A 19,487-nucleotide genomic window follows, 5' to 3' on the forward strand; every position below is an offset into this window, starting at 1 on the left:
TGGTGAAACCAGCAAGGAAAGGTTCCTCAGGAATATTTGTGTCACTCGACACTAAAGATCAGAAGTCCCAGACCACACACCTTGCATTTTCACTTTCAGGTTAGTAGGTCTTAGAGGTCTCAGACTCAGCTGGATGAAGCTATGATGGACTCAGTCTTGTGCTGGCAACAGTCCTGCTTCACGTTGGAGGTGGTCAAATGACCATGACCTCCAAAGGTCCTTTCCAACTAACCGTTCTGTGAGTCTGTGGGTAAGAACGTGAGCTGCACAAGAAAGAAAAATCAAGACTGTTGTTGCTGAAGAACTACACGGAGGTCAAGTTAAAGGAAGGAAACACTCGGAGTTCAGAGCGGCAGGAAGTCACGCTGCTGTAGCAGACATTTCAGATAAACACAGGGGGCCTAAAGGCAAAAAGAAGGAAAAAACACCAACCCAAAACACCAAAAAGCACAAACCGAATGAGATACAGCATGGAAAGTTACAAAGGAAAACTGAGCTATAAAGTGACTCCCAGTCCAAAGCTTTCATATTGCAGTTATTTTAAATATCTCCTAAGCCTGATTGGGCTAAAAGCTTCGAAGAAGTCTCCTTCAAGCAGCAGGATTCTGATGTGAAGCCAGCTGCACATGAATGGAGGAAGTGCAGCAAAACACAAGGGCTGCCTCAGCGTTTCAGGGAGCGTGTGCCCGGCACACAGCAAGTACACTGCTGCCCCCATTTCTCTGACACACACATTGTCAAAGCACTTCGGTAAGACATGATAGGTTTGGTTTTGTTTTTCAATTTCTCAGTGTACCAACCTGAAAAACCTAATGAAAAAATAAGTTTAACTTCAGTATTAATCACTTACCGCAAGTGAAATTTCAACGTATCTGATTGATCTGAAAGGCCTGACTGGTATGTGGGAACAGTCTTGGTGGAGTATTTGTACCAAAATAGCCTTTCCTAGTTGAGCTGCACACCCAAATCCAGCCCACACGAGAAGACTTATTTAAATAGTCTCAGTCTCGTGATGGCCAATAGCAAATCCCCATACAAGGCTAAAATGAGAATCACTTCTCAACACAGACCGGTTTACAGGATTTTTTTTTTAACATAGAAGAACAGCACGTGCATCACTGCCTAGCTCTAATGCTTATCAACGGAAGATCTCTCCAAACACTTCACAGAGAGCAAGCTACTATCATTATCGGCACTAAGATGGGAAACTGCGGCCCAGAGATGGAAATGAACTGCTAGGGTCTCGTGGCGAGCGCAGAGCAACCCAGCACCTTCTGCCCACTGGCTCACGCGCTTCAGCGTTATTATAAAGCAACCAAACCTCAAGCAGGAACCAAACCCAAGCAGCTGGCCATACCAGCCCCCCGTGCTCTGTACCTGCCCACTTGTCCCTGTCGCTGTGGGGCTGTTTGTCCTGCTCTGCTATTGCTGCAATGATTCCAGCACAGCAGGGCCAGCCTCTGCTCCGTTCTCCGCTTGGGTCGGGAAAGAAAGGCTAAACAGCTGTGCAAGCAAAGAAAATAAATCCTTTAGAAAAAATTAATTTAGCTCAGAGCTGGATTAATTCCATGAGAAGCTCTTAGCTAAAACGGTCACTGAATCTGGTTTTTAATTTCCTAGTGTGTCCTGCTTCCTGAGAACACCCCCTCCCCCAATTTCTTTGAAAACATTACAGAATGTACCATCTAAAAAAAATATTACTTCCAACTTTACTGTTTCTCCAGGTGGCTGAGGAATACAGTCAAGCCCAATCGTTTAAAATGGTGCTGCTAAAGGCAATACAAACAAGGAAAAACAAACAAATCCCCCCTAATCTTTCCAATGCTCTTTACAGGGTACTTAGGGACAATGCCACAGGTTTTGCCTTCAAAAAAGATGTTCAAAATATTGGGGAAAAAAGGTTGTTTGAATACACATTGTTTCTCAAGAACTTTGCCATATCTGAACTTTACTATGCACCAGACCCAGTGTGGTGACAGGAGACTTTCAATTACAACAAGGGGGGGGAAAAAGAGATAGTAAGGCTAGTTGAGAAAAAAAGGCCACCACTCCTCTCTCAGGTCTCATTTTTTGTGCTTAAAATGGGACACAATGTTTCCTTTTGAGAACCCCGCCCTCCTGGCCAACTGGCTGGAGGAACGAAGTTTTAAACATTCCCCTGGACAGCACAGAGGCCTGGAGATAAATCGGGATATAGACTTCAGCTCTTGCCGCTCAGGACTTCACTAATGACGAGCGACGGTCATACTGACCCCAGGTCCCTGATGCACTGGGATCTCAGAGCAGGTCCCAGACAAAAGCAAGACTCCTGGCGCATGATACCACCCAGTCTCCTGACAAACGCTCCCAGCTGGACGAGAGCTGCGCTGAAACGGGACTGAAGCTCTGCGGCTCTTCACCGGTGCAGAATACACCAGAGAAATTGGACAGACTTGTCTGGAAGTGTCTCTGAGGCACAGCTCTCCACACCACTAACCCCTCCTAATGCTGCAGCACAGTTAATCTGCATTTATACCACCTCGGCTATCTTCCTTTGGCACCTGCACCAACAACCAAGGATGACGCAGCTCAGTTTCCCTATTTATAAGAAAAGTCTGACAGGTGTTACTTCAAAACCGCGGATCCTGGCAACACATTGTCAGGACCAGGAGAAAGACGAGAGCGCAAAGTGCTCCGCAGTTTCTCCTACGCAGTCTCTGCTCACCCCGCTGCAAGCCACCCCTGCCTGGCAGCGGGGCCGTACTGACATACTGGACACACGAGCAAAGGCCCCGCTTGCCAAGAGATGCTGCGCGCGCCCCTCCACCCCGCGCCGAAAGGCCTGCTGCAGCCGCTGCCGTGCGTGCTGAGTTTTCGCACCCATTGTTAAGAGCGCATGGCTTCGCTAATCCAGCTCAGCCCTGGATTAACTCTTGAAATTCAAAAAATAGATTTTTAAGCTGTCTAAGGTGAAGGTTTGTCCAGTGAACAAGGATTAACGTTTCATACTGGGAAGAGACCGACTACTATAAAGTCGTCCTATTCTCCCGACCTTTGTGAACGACCACGTACTGACAAGTAATGCAGGAGCAAAGAGTTCACATTAAGCCAGGAGGGACTGCACAAGGTAATAAAAGCTCCAAAATCAGCCTAAGTTTGACTTCACAGTACCGCTGTTCTGCTGCTTTTCCTAAAGCTGATCCCATGATGAGGCTCATCTGAGTTGTGTAGTAAAAGCAAATCATTCTTCCCGCTCTCCGGAAAAATTACAGATTTTTAGACACTCATTTTATCAGTGGAAAAAAATTCCTGAAATCTAAAAGATGCCAATATAAATTCTGAAACAGCAGTGGTGACCTATTAAAAAACCCAAACAAACCAAACCAACAACAACAAAAAAAAAACAGAAAAAGGTAATCTAGAGCACAAACTAAATGATTCAGTCACCCAGTTTTTACACACTGAACTGATAATTCAACTATGCTGAAGCATAGCCTATAGGTGACTTTCTCCCTGCATGTAAGGTTTCAAAATAAAATTCAGAAAAAACCTGCTCAAAATTAATTTTGAAGCTTCGGCCTAAAATGGTAATGAGACTAATCTCAGAGAGGAACGCACATGCCTGTACATTCAGACACTAGACAGGACTGCTTATTTTAAGAATTGGCCATTTTTATATTTACAATTAATTTGCAATAAGCTGGAATCTGCTCTCCAGGGCCCGCTGACAAGGCTAGTGTGGGAAAAAAAAAAAAAATCACTGTGCAAGTCTAAAAGAGAGCCACAGGTTTCCTTAAAAATACCATTCTTCAATATGAAATTAAGCTCTATTTTGTAAGGAAAGAAATCTCAGTTGATAGTCAGTATCTTTGCAACTGAGCTTCTGCTTTGTTTCCCCTGAAATAAAATTATTACCTAAGGGCGAGTAAAACATTTACTTTTACATTTACTTTTAAAAGTAAAAACTCAGACTCAACCATAAACAAGTATCTAACCCAAACAATACGGGTTTGTCAAAAGCACTTAACTATTACTCTGTCCTCCCACTGAAGTTTCTTACAGCTTTTAACACTGCTAGTTTTCAGCCTGGCACAAACAGATCTCTGTAACATCCAGCATATTTGAAGGACTGAAACTGTTATTTAGATGTCCACAGAGCCAGTGCTGGAGAAGCGCATATGTAACGCCTCTCACACAGAGATCTCCAAACTCAGCTAAGCATTACCTCCATTTCACAGCTGAGACGTGAACGTCCGTACTTACCCGCGTGCCCCACTCCAGTGCAAGCAGCCTGCCGGGATACAACACCCAGACTTCAGCGCTGTGTTTTATTCACCAAATCCCAGCCCAGTTTACGTGCCACCTAGGCGAGGGCTGGCTCTGAAGCAATCTCAGAACCTGCCTAGTGAGGTTCTGCCCCCTGAGTATTTCTAGGGATGGACAGTCCATAAAGGCACACTAAGCAGCCTCTGGATTAAGCCACAACATTACCTTATTCTACAGAAAACTAACAGTTACATAAGAAAAGATAATTTCTCTAAATAACTTTCTGAAGCATGCAAAAGTAAGTCTTCCGGCTCGACTAAGAGCAATCAACAGACCACACCTACCTCTACAACAACCTAATGCCAACTGCCTCTAACAGAGCCTCTTGCCCGATATTAAATGAACACAAGGCTCACAAAAAGTTTATAAAGTTATAATGGGAACAAAGACTTTCCCAAGGAATTCTACTATAAATAATTAGAGGATATGTGAATAAGTTAATGCATACACTTACACACTTTAATGACATACAGAAATATTTGAAAATACAAACAAGGCTAGCTGTTCCATAAAACTTTCATTTCTTCTTCAGGACTTTTCCGCCCCCACCTCTTTAGCCTATTTTCTGCACTACTGATCTTGTTTCCTCATGTAATTTGAAGAAAGTGCAAAAATAACTCTAGAATCTGCAAATATTTACTCTTCTGTGTTTTGAAACGAACACAGGAAACAAGACACCGTCAATATTTTCTCCAGTCCATTTTCTAATGCACCAACTATCATTTCTTTTCCTCTAGATGGTGCAAGCTCCTCTTTGCAGCTTGGAACAGAGGATGATACCCAGCTCCCTTAGTTTTACGAGCTGTGGGTGCAGCATTTATTTTTGGAGTCAAAGCTGCAACAGTAACTTTCAAAGCTGCTACCGTGGAATTTATTTTTGGAGCCTCCCTGGTGGAATTAACTTGAAATGCCGCTTGCACAGCAATTACTCACATAGTTTTCGACCAACAGCACAAGCTAACAGACTCATGAAACATTTATTCCTCAGTAACTGCCTTACAGTTTTTAGCAGTCATGTTCAAACGCAATTCATGTATATATTGAAAGCTTCTTCTCCCATGAGTTATGTCTAGACCGCAGCAACACAAGAGGCTGTATTTTCACATATACATATCCAAAGCAGCTTTAAACCAACTGTACTGCTCTAGCTGCAAAAACCTCAGACAAGCCAGCAAGCCAGTTAGTTATTTACCCAGGTTCACAGAGGACCTTCTCAGTCTCCCCTTGGCTATATCAGATGGCAATACAGTACTAACAGCTTTCAGTCTGGAATCACTTAGATGAGTTAATTGCATTTATGACCGCAACAAAGACCTGTGCCAGTGCTCTGTAACCTACATACAGACCCTTACTGCATCTGGCTAGTTGAGCTGATTACACAGGAACACAAGGAATGTGTTATTTTAGGTAGTATTACTGCTTTTTTGTGAATTTATACTTTATTAAAAGTGATACAAGTGCGCTGTATAATTTTGTAAGTTAAAAGGGGTTTCTGACCTTTAAATTACTGATCTAACTACAGATCAGGATGGCAGCGGTCAGCAGCTGCTAAAAGCAGCTACGTAGGCTATGGGAAATGAATGGCTGCTCGGTTAGCAGTCAGCAAGTAAGCGTATGAGAATTTCAAGGACAGCCCTCGAAGGGCTAGCACTGCAGCTACTGCCTCTCACCTCAGCATCAGACTGCACTTCGGACAGAGCGAGGAGGAGGGTGGGAAAAGTTGAGACAGGTGTTACTGTTTGCTAACAAATAGATCAATTCAGCAAAAAAAATTATGCAATCCTGAGATTTTTTTTTTTAACTGTATATCAAGATGGTCAAAACCCCAGTCTGGTTTTAAATGTCGTCTTATTGCAATTCAGCTTTTAAAATTGCTTCAAATCCAAATCCGATCTTTTAGAACAAAGCTGGTCATTTCTTCTTCTGACTTCGTACATTTTTTAATTGGCAGGTAGATACTGACAAAACAATTCTATGGTCCTAAAACTGTCCCTTTAAAAGTTTGAAAACAGAGCAAAGAGTTTTGACTAGGTTCAATTCAGACATAGGAGTGCTAAGGTACAAACAAGCTTGTACTAGTAGCTCAATCTTAGTACCTGTCACAGAAGCTGTGCCTGTAGCTGAATATCAGAAACATTCAATTAAACCAAGATTTCTCTTGGCACCAGGAAAAAAAAATAAAAACCCAAACAGAACAAAACAAACCCCTTCCTTCACCCTGAGAACAACTGTCGATCTCCTTCACTGGATAACGTATAGGCTAAAGTTGCAAAAGGAAAAGGGCAGCCTTCCTAGAGGTGAAGGCTGAGCAGAGATGGTTTCTTTCTCCCCCCGCCGCCGCAGCTCATCTACTAGTTTCAAATGGATTTCTACCATTCACATTTCCTTCAGATTCAAACTTTCTAGAGATAGGTCAAAAAGTCTAAAGTACTAGAGTATGCCCACCTGAAATTGCAAATAATTAGAATATCAATATTGCATTTTACAGTAAAATGATTTTCTTTGCCCATCTCTGCCCAAAGTCCTTTTTTCACGAGAACACTTTGAAATAATCTAGGTATTTAAAAGCATCTAAAAACTATACTTTCTGCAAACTAGCACAGTACAGTAACCGTTTGTCCATCTTTTCTGCTCTGTTACCACACTATTTTGCATAAAATTTTAAAAGCCTAACAAGGACATAGGAAGCAGTAATTGGGAGCAGAAGGTCAACCTTTTCTTCCCATCACATTTGGAGCTAAGACAGACTAAACCAGAATTCACCTCTTCCAATACAAACCTCTTGCTCATAAGATGATCACCAAGTGGACACACAGTTCTGGAAAGAGTCTCTCTCACTGGTATTCCTCAAAACACCACCTCTCTACCTGTGAAAAGGCTAATTCATCTTAAATACTAACAGGCAGGAGGTGCAAGCTCTTCAAGGAGTCAAAAAAAAAAAAAATCCTTTAACTCATGCGGAGAAAAAGCAAGAGTCATACATAAGACTGAGCTCAGTTCTACAACTAATTCAGCCACTGCATGCTCAGAGATTATTACATTTAATTCTTCTGATTTTTAAAAGATAAGTGGGATTTAGTACCTTGTAAATGAAATTTCAGATACCATATATTTCCAGTATAGTTTGTGAATCCATAAGTATAGTCTACTTCATACTATGTTTGGGTTTGCTCAAGTGCCTGAAAGACAGTAACTACGGCACTGACTGAACTGTCCTTGAAGATGGCAAGCTACAGAAGTAGAGACCTTATTTCATGACAAATGCACCTTAACAGTTCTTCTGGTTATTGATCAATTCTAAAGTATTAGTAAACGGATTCGGTTTAAATTACAGATAAGACTATTTAATTAAAATGAATTAAGAGTTAAATAATTAAACAAAATGTTTACTAGATTAAGTGAAACATCTACTTACCTTCAGTAACTGACATTCTTTCAGAAAGACCATGCCCATCTATTCCACTCCTGAGATGTGTAAACCCCACGGGGTGAGCCGAGGCTGTTTTGGCCAGCCATGTTTCTCAACTCCCACACTCCCACCACTGCCTCCCTCAATGGAGGCAGAGGAATCAATTCTTCACCAATACTGACTCCAGAACTTGAGCTCCAGAGGTAGAGTGTGGGTCACACAAATCGACGTTTAGTTGAATCCCTGCATACAAACCTCTCCCCCCAAACCAGGGGATTCAAACTCATTTTTATCTAGGAAAGAGTACGTAGTATCATAATAATGTACAGGGTGCATGAATGGGGCAGTTTCCCCTTTCCTGTACCATCATTAGGGACAGGAGGTACTCAGCATGACGGTGGGAAAAGTTGAGGGAGGAGCAGTGTATGATCAGTCATGTCTTTCCCTTTTTAGCAGAGAAAGCCACATTAAAGATGAACTGGTTCAAGGGGTACACAGAAAATAGAACACCCAAGTCAGAACTCAAGATTCAGAGCCATCGACTCCATCAGTATTAGATTACAAGATCCCAGGAACAGAAACTTCTCTAGTTGGAAGACAATTCCTGCAAAAAGGCCTCAAGATTCCCTTATATGCAACTATGGTAAGCAATGTTAAGAACAGGTACTAGGATGGACACAGCCAATATTGCTCTGTCATAGATACCCCTGAACAACTCACAGATCATCCTAAATTTTTCAACGCAGAAGGCCGTCAGTAACTAACGCTGAAGCTTCACCACGGCTTAAATGATGATGTAGTGACTAGAGAGCTTCCCTCCCCGCGCACAGGCGTGCTTGGACAAATAGATAAGTCTGGTAGAAGAGTAGCTAATCTCAAGTGCTCCTCACTCACAATTACTTACAGATGTCTTACCCTTTGCTTCATACCCACAACCTTTGTTTTGGGGATGATTATGTTGATTCGAAAAGATAAGAATACTGGGAAGAGGAGAGAAACTTGAGTACCAAAACTGCCTTGACTAGATTACAATGAGCACGGTCATGCTTGGTTCTACCTGCTGTTTCTGACTTCTTCTGGTATCATGAATTAACACACTTTTTACTTTTTGAGACAACAGAATTAAGCATATCACTGACAAAACTCCCAAAATGTGAATTAAAAATGTAATCATCTTTCACTAGACTTAAGACCTAAAGTTGGCTGATTCCACATATTTAAAAAAAACCAAAAAACAAAAACAACTTTCATGGACATTCATAAACTCATAAATCGTGCCAGCGAGCAAGATTTTTTGAAGACCTAATAAGGAAAACCAAGTTAGAACAATTATAGTGAATCAGGCAGTTCCAGAGAACCGTGACTTAAGAGGGAGCAATAGAAAAATCCAACCTGGCTCCTGTCCTGATAACAAAAGATGTTACTGCTGTGTTGTTTGCCATGAACAGCACGACAAAGGAACAGAGGTAGACAAAGTATTTCAACAAAAAGTTTACTAGATCAAGTGAAACATTTAAGGCATAAAGAGACAAAGATTTTCACCCTTCAAGGCAGAGATGAAGACTAGGCAAATTTTCAGTTTTAGGTGGTATGCATTTGCCATCGGTATTTTGGATGGAAATACTTGAATCTTGCTGCCACGTCCAAAACATAAAAGTTATGCAGTACAAAATGAATGACCCTCTCAAAGACTTTAGCTTACTCTGCTGTCAAAGTTTTTCAGAATTGCTTATCAGCAATGAAATAATGTTTTGTCAGTAAATTATGATGACTGGAAGTTCCAAAATGGTAAAATAATAATTCTTGCAGAAAACTATTACAGGAATCTTAGGGTCATCATCATCTGATGATACGGACTTTGGTAGTTCCTGTTCAGTCCCTTCATAGGCTAACCTCTGCAAATAATTCTGCAACAAAAAGCATACAGAATATATACAGAAATCTTAGCAAGGGGAATGAACACTGACCAGTTGACTCTGGATGCAGGAAAAAAAACAAGAGCCTTTGAAGTAGTGGATACAGACATTACTAACACTGCAAGATTTGGGACCAAAGGACTGGGATCAACCATAGGCACACGAATAAAGCAGAATGCTGATGGGTGCTTTAGTGACACTAGCTGTATTAAGCAGACAGGACAAAAGAACGTCTGCCTTTTCAAGGACCTATTGACTACGACTGATATCCACACAACCGAGTAATGCTCCCGCTTTCCAGGCTGTAAGTACTTCGCAATTTAAGGACCATAGTCTACTTTTAACTACGGGACTTGGAGCTGGAATTATTCCCAAAATAAAGGGGGATGTTCTCAAAAGATATTTACTGAAACTTTACAAGCAAGAGACTGACTACACCCTACAGGCTGAAAGCAGAATAGAGGAAATCTTACCAGAAATTTGCATTCTACTCTTGTTGGGAGGATTGTTTCTAAACTATTATAGGAACAAAATTCTAGAAATCTGCTTCTAATTTTTAGACTATTTATTCAGTACCTGCTTTTCTTGCATCGGAAATACTTATAAGCTTAAACAGATCTTCCGCCTCCATGGTTTTACCTCCAAACCCTGGGAACAGTCATATTATTCCCCATCGGTCCTTGGTGCATGGGGCAAAACTTACTCAGCTGTTTTAGCCTGCTTCTCCATGTCCTCAATCATAATTCTTAATCCTTTTCTGCAATGGCATTGATGGTTTTTGGTTTGGTTTTTTTTTTTAAACATGTTTGATCAGAACAGTTTATTCTCAGACGAGATTACATTTTAATTAGTTGTCTTGAAACAATTACAGGTTGGAGAAGTTTAAAAGACAAGTCCTTTTAAAGAAGTGTGAAATGCACTTACCATACAGAAAGCCAAAGCTACACATCTAACCAAAACCAGGTCTACCAGTCGAAAAAAATTGATTTTGAATGAGTAATTCCTGAACAAACAATAAAGTTGCCTGCCTCAAGGAAAAAGCTGGACTAGTGAATGACATCAACAGGAAGCAAGCAACATTATCTCTTCCTATCACTCCACTTGTGTTCTCAGTTCATTGTTTTGATAATAAGCGCTCTGATCAGAAGGGGTCCTAATAGTAACGTGCTGTCCCTCAGCACATAACATACTTCCATGTTTGCATTTAGCCTGTTACTCTTTAATAGAAAAATAAAGGGAATATAGCATTTTCAAATCCTTAAATCACTTTATTTTCAATGATATAAAATTAAAAGAAAATACTTAGGATTCAGTAGGAAAATAAAGCAGGAGGTGAAAATGTTAGTTATTGCTGACCAAAAGCCATTTTTAACTACGCCGCTTCTAGGATTCCCTAAAGGCCAGATTTCCACATGATGGTAAGCTCATCACGCGCAGTGAAAAGACAGAAGTCACCATCAGAAACTACAGAAAGGGAAAATTTCAACTGGAGTTAGGAAAAAATTCTTTGCGATGGAAGTGGTAAAGCACCAGGGGGGGTTACCCAGTAAGGTTTCAGAAACCCCAGCCTTGGAGGTTTTCAACACTTGACCAGCAAAGTCCCTCAGCAACGTGATCTAACTGATGTTAGATCCTGCTTTGAGCAAAGGCTGGACTACACAATCTCCAGAGATCCCTTCCAAACTCTATGACCTCATGGGTTCATTCTTACGGTCTTTCATGCTTATGATCACTGGAATCTCCTGCACTTCATACAAATGGGTTATGATGATCGCACCCAGCTAAGTAAAATTGACCTGATTTAAGAAAAGATACAGTATGAAGATAAATTCCCAATTTACAGTGTGCACAAGAATACTTCAAATCCCGTATATTCAAATACCAGCTGTTTGGCAACTCAAGTGAAAAGCCTACTTAACAATAGCACTTAGCTATTAAAGAACCTTCCAAAGAAAATAACAGATATTTGTTGACTGTATTATCAAAACAATTACTTCAAATTTCCAGAGTATTCAACAATGTAAAAATAAGAATCAAATTCAAGCAATTTCACTGAAAAATCATGATGCCAAACAGATTACCAGACGTGCAAATAAGGGGAGGGGGGAAGTCAGACTTTATTCCAAGTCTGACCAAGTAATAATGAAATTAACATACACTCATCTCTAACGGAGAAGCACTACCAACTGCCCATAATTCACAAAATAGTAGTGCTACTTAACCGGAGAAGATCTGCTGTAACTGATCAGATAAAGGCGTCAGAGGAAATCTGGAAAGAAGATATGCAGAAGACAGCTTTTGCCTTCCGCAAGCAAAACTGCTATCAGGAAAGTATGCGGACGACACTACAGAAGGCACCAGCTATGTGCCAGCTAGGTCAAAATCAAAGCAGAGCAGCAGCTAAAACAGGAAGTGTTACCTCCAAACAGATACGCTCCCCCGCATGCCCGCTGCATAAGTGAAATACATGAAGTACAGCTGGCTGGAACATTTTTGAGGGTAGAAAAGCATTCTAAAATTCCTTCCTTTTCCCCTCGTCCTTCCTTCAACACTGTTTCCTCGTTAGCCTTAGTGCCGAGGTGCCAGTGTCTATTATTCTCCCCATACGTAAACATGCTCGTCTTTCCCTTTTTAAAAACCTGCATGGGTCCAGTTAACTCTAACACTCTTACTATAAATCAAGCATCCATGTCAGCTTCATTACCTAAATTAAATTCTGTTTAAACTACTTAAACTGATGCAAAAAAACCAACTTGCCACCACCACACTCCTGCCAGCCTAAACTCTATTGTAGGGCTTTATTTAGTTGAACTGCAGCTTCAGATGGAACCATTACATAAGGCCTGCTACGCACAGAAGTGCATGTGCATTTTCAGAAGTAACTGAACTATGTGCAGAGCTGTGCCACTTGCAGAAACTTTTAAATGCTAAGTGTTCAAGTGATATTCAGAAGTCTGCATAAAGCAGTATTAAAAGCCAATACTAAAATTAACTTCTACTTGCACGAAAAGCAAAAGGAAAACAGGACACTTGTATTTTGTACCCAATATTCTCTAGAAGGAGCAAATGGTAAATTGGAAACCACGCTTGATTCAAAGTAGGTAGTTTAATAATTTAGACTGCAACAAACTATTCAACATACCAGGATGTAAATTCCTGAAAGAAAATGGAGCTGTGCATGACCCATCCTTTAAAAGCATGTCATTACACACACTACCTAGTCATGCATTTTCTAGACAGGACAAGAAGTGTGGAACAGACAAGATACTAGCACGATGAAAAAAATAATTATGTTTTAGTTAGCTTGCTACCTGATTTAAGGCCTCTTGCCATCCCTGCAACTACTATAGACATTTGTGACATTCAAATTCCTCAAGGACTCTGCACAGAAGACAAATTGTTAGGTGTATTTAGTCATCCCAATAAGAACTCCACTGAAAAAAGTCTATTCTTCTTTCACTGAAATAACTGCTTCTGAACTCCCACCAGAAAACTACAGAAATATTTAAACAAAATTAAAAAAATAAAATACTAAAAGTCTACAAACCATGTTTAGGATACTAAAACAAAACATTATATATAAATTATGAAGCTCATAATTAACTATTTTGCTCACAGCTAACTACTGCACATCAATGACATGTACGTATCAAGACCAAGAGAAATAAGAACAATGAAGAACCAACATACTCTCTATCCCCCCCTCCCGTCCACCCTCTTCTGACTCCATTGCCTTTTTATTCATCTACCCACCCACTGGTCTTTTGACACAAATGCACAATGAAAACCAAAATATAAGAGCCAAAGTAATTCTACAGCATATCACCTGTGGTTCTCTCTTTGTATCTACTACTCTTCTACCTTTCCTCATCTCTGTGACTTTTAGAGAATAAACTCTTTTGATATGTGATATTTTATGTACAATGAACATACAGCTAGTTTTAAAAACATAGTACAAGTAACTGCAAGTTATGAATCAATCTACAGAAAATCTAAATTAATAATTACGGCCATCCTCAGTATGGGCATGTCTCTAGTGACAAAATCTTGCCTTGGAATCATCACATTATAAATACATCTACTATGTAGTATCCCAAATAAATTTTCACAGGAAAAAAAGTAAGCCTGTGACAAAGGGCAAGTGCTTTGCCAGAAACCCGGATTCAGCTAACCGTTGTTCAGACCCCACTGCTGCTACTACAAGGATGTGGGCTTCAGACCACGTTCCTTGCCATGCATGACTTATTACAAGCTATATTTTTCACTTCGTAATGCTCAGGATCAACAGTTACTACCCTGGTACTGGTACCATTAACCACATATTTTCCAAGTGACTGAATTAGTATCTTCAAAACCACACAAATACACAGCAACGTTAATATCCTACTGCACCATGACATTTTTATTAGAAAAGTCATGGTGAGAAAGCAAGAATCAAAGTAGCAAAACTTTCAACTTTCTAAGATAACAGTTCAAAGAGAAAAATAATTAGATTATTGTACAAAATGGTTAAGAAATCTTAGGAAGTTTTTCAATGACTGGTTTAACTAAATCTGCTTATTCCTCCTACTTTTCCAGAACAGAGTGCTCACTATCTCACTTCAGTCTCAAAAATGTGTTTGAACAAATCTGTTCTCCATTGAGAGAAAAAAAATACAATAAAAATCAGCTTAAAACAAATTTATTAAACAATACAAAAATAAGCATGCTGGAAATCGAGATACATAAATAACATACAATGCAAATGAAAAATGGAAAACGAGACAGGTAACTTAACAACTGAGCCACAAAGTACAACACAAATGCTAAAATAAAATTGTAAAAAGCATTTACATTTCTAATGAAATGTTAATGATGCTGACAAAGAAAAACAAACAAACAGCTAAAATGCTTGAATATCAAGAATCACTATTACTGTAGCACAGGTGAACACTAAAACCGTTGCAGACTTCAAACATTCAATGACTAGCCTCTATCACCACATTCTTTCAGACCCGCTCACCAAACATAACGCAGGCATGGGTAAGTCGTCATGGCAGACCTAACTGTGGTCCCAGCTATCTGCGTACCCTGCCATGAACAAGAGCCATCTGCAGACACAGCAGGCCAGAACAAGAAACTATGAGTGTAAGGAAGTTACAAAATAATTGGTCCGAAGGAGTCTCCTCCTGACCCCTCCTAACTAGAGGCTGGCTTAAATTCTGAGACAGGCTTCAAAAGCATATATTACAGAACTGTAATACATATATCTAAAGTAAAGATTGTGTAAGCTGTACCCTAAATATTCTTATTATGCATATTAAAGATCTGGTAGTTTCCTTAATTTTGTATTTCCCATGCAGGACTTGCCCTGCAAGAAAACCACAAGTTTTGTATTTAACTGACAAACATAAATACGGTAAAGATTTTTATTTTCGAGTTGAAACCCAGATGGAACAATTTTCCATCTTCAACCACGTTTTTAGAATTAGCTTCAAATAGTACTAAAAATCAGAAAATAACGTGTGTAGAATTAGATCAAGCAAATCCTGCATCATACATTTTCCTTTTTTAATTAAATCAGTAATTTAACCAGCAACGTGTCATCACTGTAAATACTTTTCATTAGCAGCACAGACACATTATGTTCCCTCTTGCAAATGAGGGTATTTCAGGTAAAGACACATAGTTTTGCAGGTTCTAAATACTTGTTATGTCTCTGTAACTACTAGTTTACTGTAAAATCCTCAAACAGTTGAGATATTTTTATAATTCAAGACTTTGCCTTTACTTATTTTACTTTATTTTCAAGATAAGCACTGACAAACCTAACCTCATCATCACTGGTAAGATGATAAAACAGCTATTATTCAGCAATTTATGACTGACATTTATTACTGACATGTGCACCACAGATATACCTCTTCATCCCAGTAGGACTTAATATTCACTGAAAATTGATGTTCTGTATTGTTTTGCTTAAACATTTTAATCCCTGGCTTCAAAGAGAGGAAGCCCATCCTTTTACAATACACTGCTAGATGAAGATTATTCAGAGTTTAGTCAGAGCTTATTTCAAATGTTTATGCAAAACTAACAACGTCTAAACAGAGTAATTAAGAACAGCTTGCTTTCTCAGAGAACATCAGCTTTGCTTTATGCATCTTCCTTAATTCTCAAACATTCAGATAACTTTTTTTTTATCCTATCTTCACTAGCATGGCATATCCAAAGGATCCATTTCTGTTCAACGCGATTTGCAAGCTCATATTAAAAAAAGAGGATACAGTAATAACATGACTCAGAACCTATCTCCACTTAATATACAATTATTTAGATATTCATGAATTTGCTGTATTTTGCTGACACTATTTTGTTTTATATTTTAATTAAAATTCTTTTACCTTTACATGCTGACCCTGATCAGAGGAGACAACGTAAGTTCTTGCTTAGCTCTAAAGTTAATTTACTTAAAATTCTCAGATATAAACAAAAATAAACAGATATACACAAACGTGGTATATCTTTGAAAACATTCAGATTTACTTTTTTTTTTTTTAAGTAGATGTGTTTTAGTAACTACAAAAAAATCAGTTAACAGTTTTGGTTTTTGTTGTTTGCATGTGCTTTCCCCCCCTCCTTGAACTTTGACAGTCTTTTTGGTATAGCATACAGAATTTACACAAAATGTATATATATAAATGAAACACCAGGCAAACAATACTCAAATCAAAGTTAAATCTAGAGATGCTTGAGGGTTTTTAAAATGAAGAATTTAATGAAGCTAGAACCCATTTGTTTAGTTTTGCTCTCCCCGACCTTCCATTCTATACACTATGGTTCTGGAGATGTCCTCGTTTGATTCAGGTGACACTTTTTTCCATACTGTTTCTTTTAAAGCAAGTTCTTGCTGGAGATTCTCATAGTCCATTGGTCCAAAGGAATGCTAGTTGTTCAAGCAACATATATTATTTATTAGTGTATTTGAAGGAAAAAAATCCATACTTGCAGTCAATGCTAACAGACTCATGTTTTTCACCTCTTCACATAAACTGTTATTTTCTCTTTTCCAGTTATAAAAAATTCTAATTCCAAATTGGGTATTTTTTTTAGACGTATACATGCAAATAGAAGCACTTTAAAAATCACCCTACTGTATCTTCTCCTACCGAAATCTTCACACCTTAGTTAAAATATCAATGGTAATAAAAGCAAAGAGGTTTTCCTTATCTCAAGCACCCTCACACTTTTATCTTTCGTACATGTAGCTGGAGTGGATTCAGTTCATTCCCAGAGATTGCTTATACCACTTCCTTAGTAACAGGCACTTGTCTACAGCACTATAACACCTGAATTCACTGCCTGTGCAACTCTCAGCAAGTCATGTGGTCTCAGACATATCACTGTGAAAAAATAGTAAACATACATCTCATGCATTGCAGCACAGAACAGAAAGGCTAAGCCCACCAGCTGGTCAAATCTTTATTAAAGGCAACCAGTATAGTAAAACTCTTTGTGACTTTTATCAGATACCATATACTTACTCTAGCAAGGGAGATGAACTGCATGAAATGGAGTTACAAATCTAATATGAAAATCTACTATACAAAACCCTGTGATAGTGTGGTCCACCCAGGTAAGTGTCCACTAATAATGTAAACTAACTAGTTTAGCTGAAAGCTTCGATGCAATTCATGTCATTGAGCAGTTTTGCATTTAGAGAAGAACTTTCCGTATTTCTTCTGACGTCTACAAGCAATACTCACTAAACACACATATTAACTTACCCGCTGATCACCACCTTCTCTGCGAGGATCAAGCTTTTTTGCAAAGTGTCTCAAATTATCGTAGTTATGGAAATTGCACAAAGAAACCAGATCCTGCAAATATTTAGTGAACATACATTATTATTTGCACATGATAGTCAAATGCATGAGATTATAATACTACTACCACTTATGTTTTACATTATATCCTAGTAACTTAAATAAGCTTCTCTTATTACTGGTTTAACAAGTCAATACCAGTATCTGTAAGGCCCTTTGAACATAATACAATGATATGATTAAGTTCTAAAACCACCTTTAAACTCCTTTTTAAAGAAGTACAAAACAAGTAGCAATTTGCAAAATATCTATTTTAATATATTTGTACTCCAGCTGTACGAAACACTTCAGGAACAGGAAGACTAGTCTGGGCTAGTCTAGTACATAAAACTTCAATCAAAAGGATGAAACAAGAAAATGTGTGACATAACGGATTTTAATTCAGTTTGAATTACAACATGAAATGTTATAATTACAGAACTTTGCTATGTTGTTGTATTTTTAAAAGTGAATGTTACATTCATGTTACTTGCATGCCATGATCAGCTATCAGTTTTTAGGTCTCATTATAACAGAATAAATGCAGTAAGTCCTTCACCTACCTATTGTTCTATGATTTTATATTTGAATTATCAAGTACAAGACTATTTCATATGAAACTTTAAAGTATTTAAACTAGAATTAGTAACTTCTTAGTACTCCTAATTTGCAGCTGTCAGATATTAGATAAATAGAAGTATGAAAAGTTTTTAACTGCTGCTCATCAAAGAAGTCTAGAAATAGAGCTCTACAGCTTCTAATGCAGTATAAAAGAGACCAGCTCTTTCATTACTTCATGAAGTGTTCCTTTTCACAGCTTTTCCACAATAAATTTCTCCAGTGTTTCTGGCATCATATTTTCTTAATGCTCACTGAATTAAAGTGTTATTTATTACTAAAATGCAAACATCTCTTCTTGGACTTCCACCCTTGGATCAAATGAAACTTGCTATGTATGGAAGAATAACGAATCACTACTTAGTTCACTTAGATCTCAGCTATACTAACTGAAGCTCAGTAAACGTCAGCTGCAAAAGGAAAAAATAAATATAAAACCCAAACAAACCCACTAAGGCAATGCTGCTTACATGACAAAAGTGAATTCCTTTAACACTGTTGCCCATCTTGTCCAAAGGAGGTGACCAGCACATCAAGCCCATGACATTAGGAACAACCAGAAGAATCCCACCAGCAACTCCAGATTTTGCAGGAAGACCAACCTACAGAATAATTAGAGAATTACTGTCCTCTGCAAACATTCTTCACTATTGTAACACAATGCGTTAGCATTTTACTGAAGGTTATTATGCAATGTTTATAAAATGTAGATCTGGAAAGCATTATTACTTATGCCTTTTTAGATAGAAAATAACCTGAAGCACTTCGCAGCAATCCAAGGTACGTGATCATAAAGTTATTTGCGCTCAGTAAAACGGAGTCAGTAATACAGTGAAAAAGATAATTCAAATCTATTATAAAAAAAGCAATTATCACTAAGCAGCAGTACACAAGTTTATCTGTCATGAACAGTTTGCAACAAGACAGTAGTACAAAGCTATATACCTAAAAACAGCCTTGACTGAAAAAGGTAAAAAACAAAAACCCAAGAAAACAGAAGAGTCTGTTCATAAAGTCATACAATAACCTACTTATTTACAATCTGTATAAAGGTATTGCTTTTTTCCAACAGGAACTAACATGTCACATATCCCCATAGCTCTGTAAGCAGTAACTTTTAGGTCACACAAAGCATCATAATCAATTTTACATGTATGCAATGAGGAAAAACCATACACACTCAAAACAAGATGCTGAAAACACAAATGAGAGGCAGTACATCTTGAAACACTTACATATAAGAAACATACTGCTGGAAAATAGAGGCGTGGTACATACGCTGTGTATGACAGCCACTTTTACAACACGAGGGCAATTCATGAAACAGCCTGAGTCAATGAAGAAAATGCAATTGTCTGCAAAGGCTTCCTGCTATCCTTTACTACCATATAGCAG

General features: G+C 38.7%; 1 protein-coding gene across 1 annotated transcript in view; it reads right to left on the minus strand.

The window, feature by feature from the left end:
* The window catches only part of GLS (glutaminase), an 87,701-nt gene that overhangs the window by 10,164 nt on the left and 58,050 nt on the right, over positions 1-19,487 (minus strand). Inside the window, exons 14-15 of the mRNA XM_009334212.1 lie at positions 18,563-18,694; positions 17,397-17,489 (exon numbers count right to left, since the gene is read on the minus strand). Coding sequence (XP_009332487.1) covers positions 17,397-17,489; positions 18,563-18,694 — 225 coding nt within the window. The remainder of the gene's footprint in view (positions 1-17,396; positions 17,490-18,562; positions 18,695-19,487) is intronic.

Source organism: Pygoscelis adeliae, unplaced genomic scaffold (genome assembly GCF_000699105.1).
Source record: "Pygoscelis adeliae isolate BGI_AS28 unplaced genomic scaffold, ASM69910v1 Scaffold251, whole genome shotgun sequence".
NCBI classification, from domain to species: Eukaryota; Metazoa; Chordata; class Aves; order Sphenisciformes; family Spheniscidae; genus Pygoscelis; species Pygoscelis adeliae.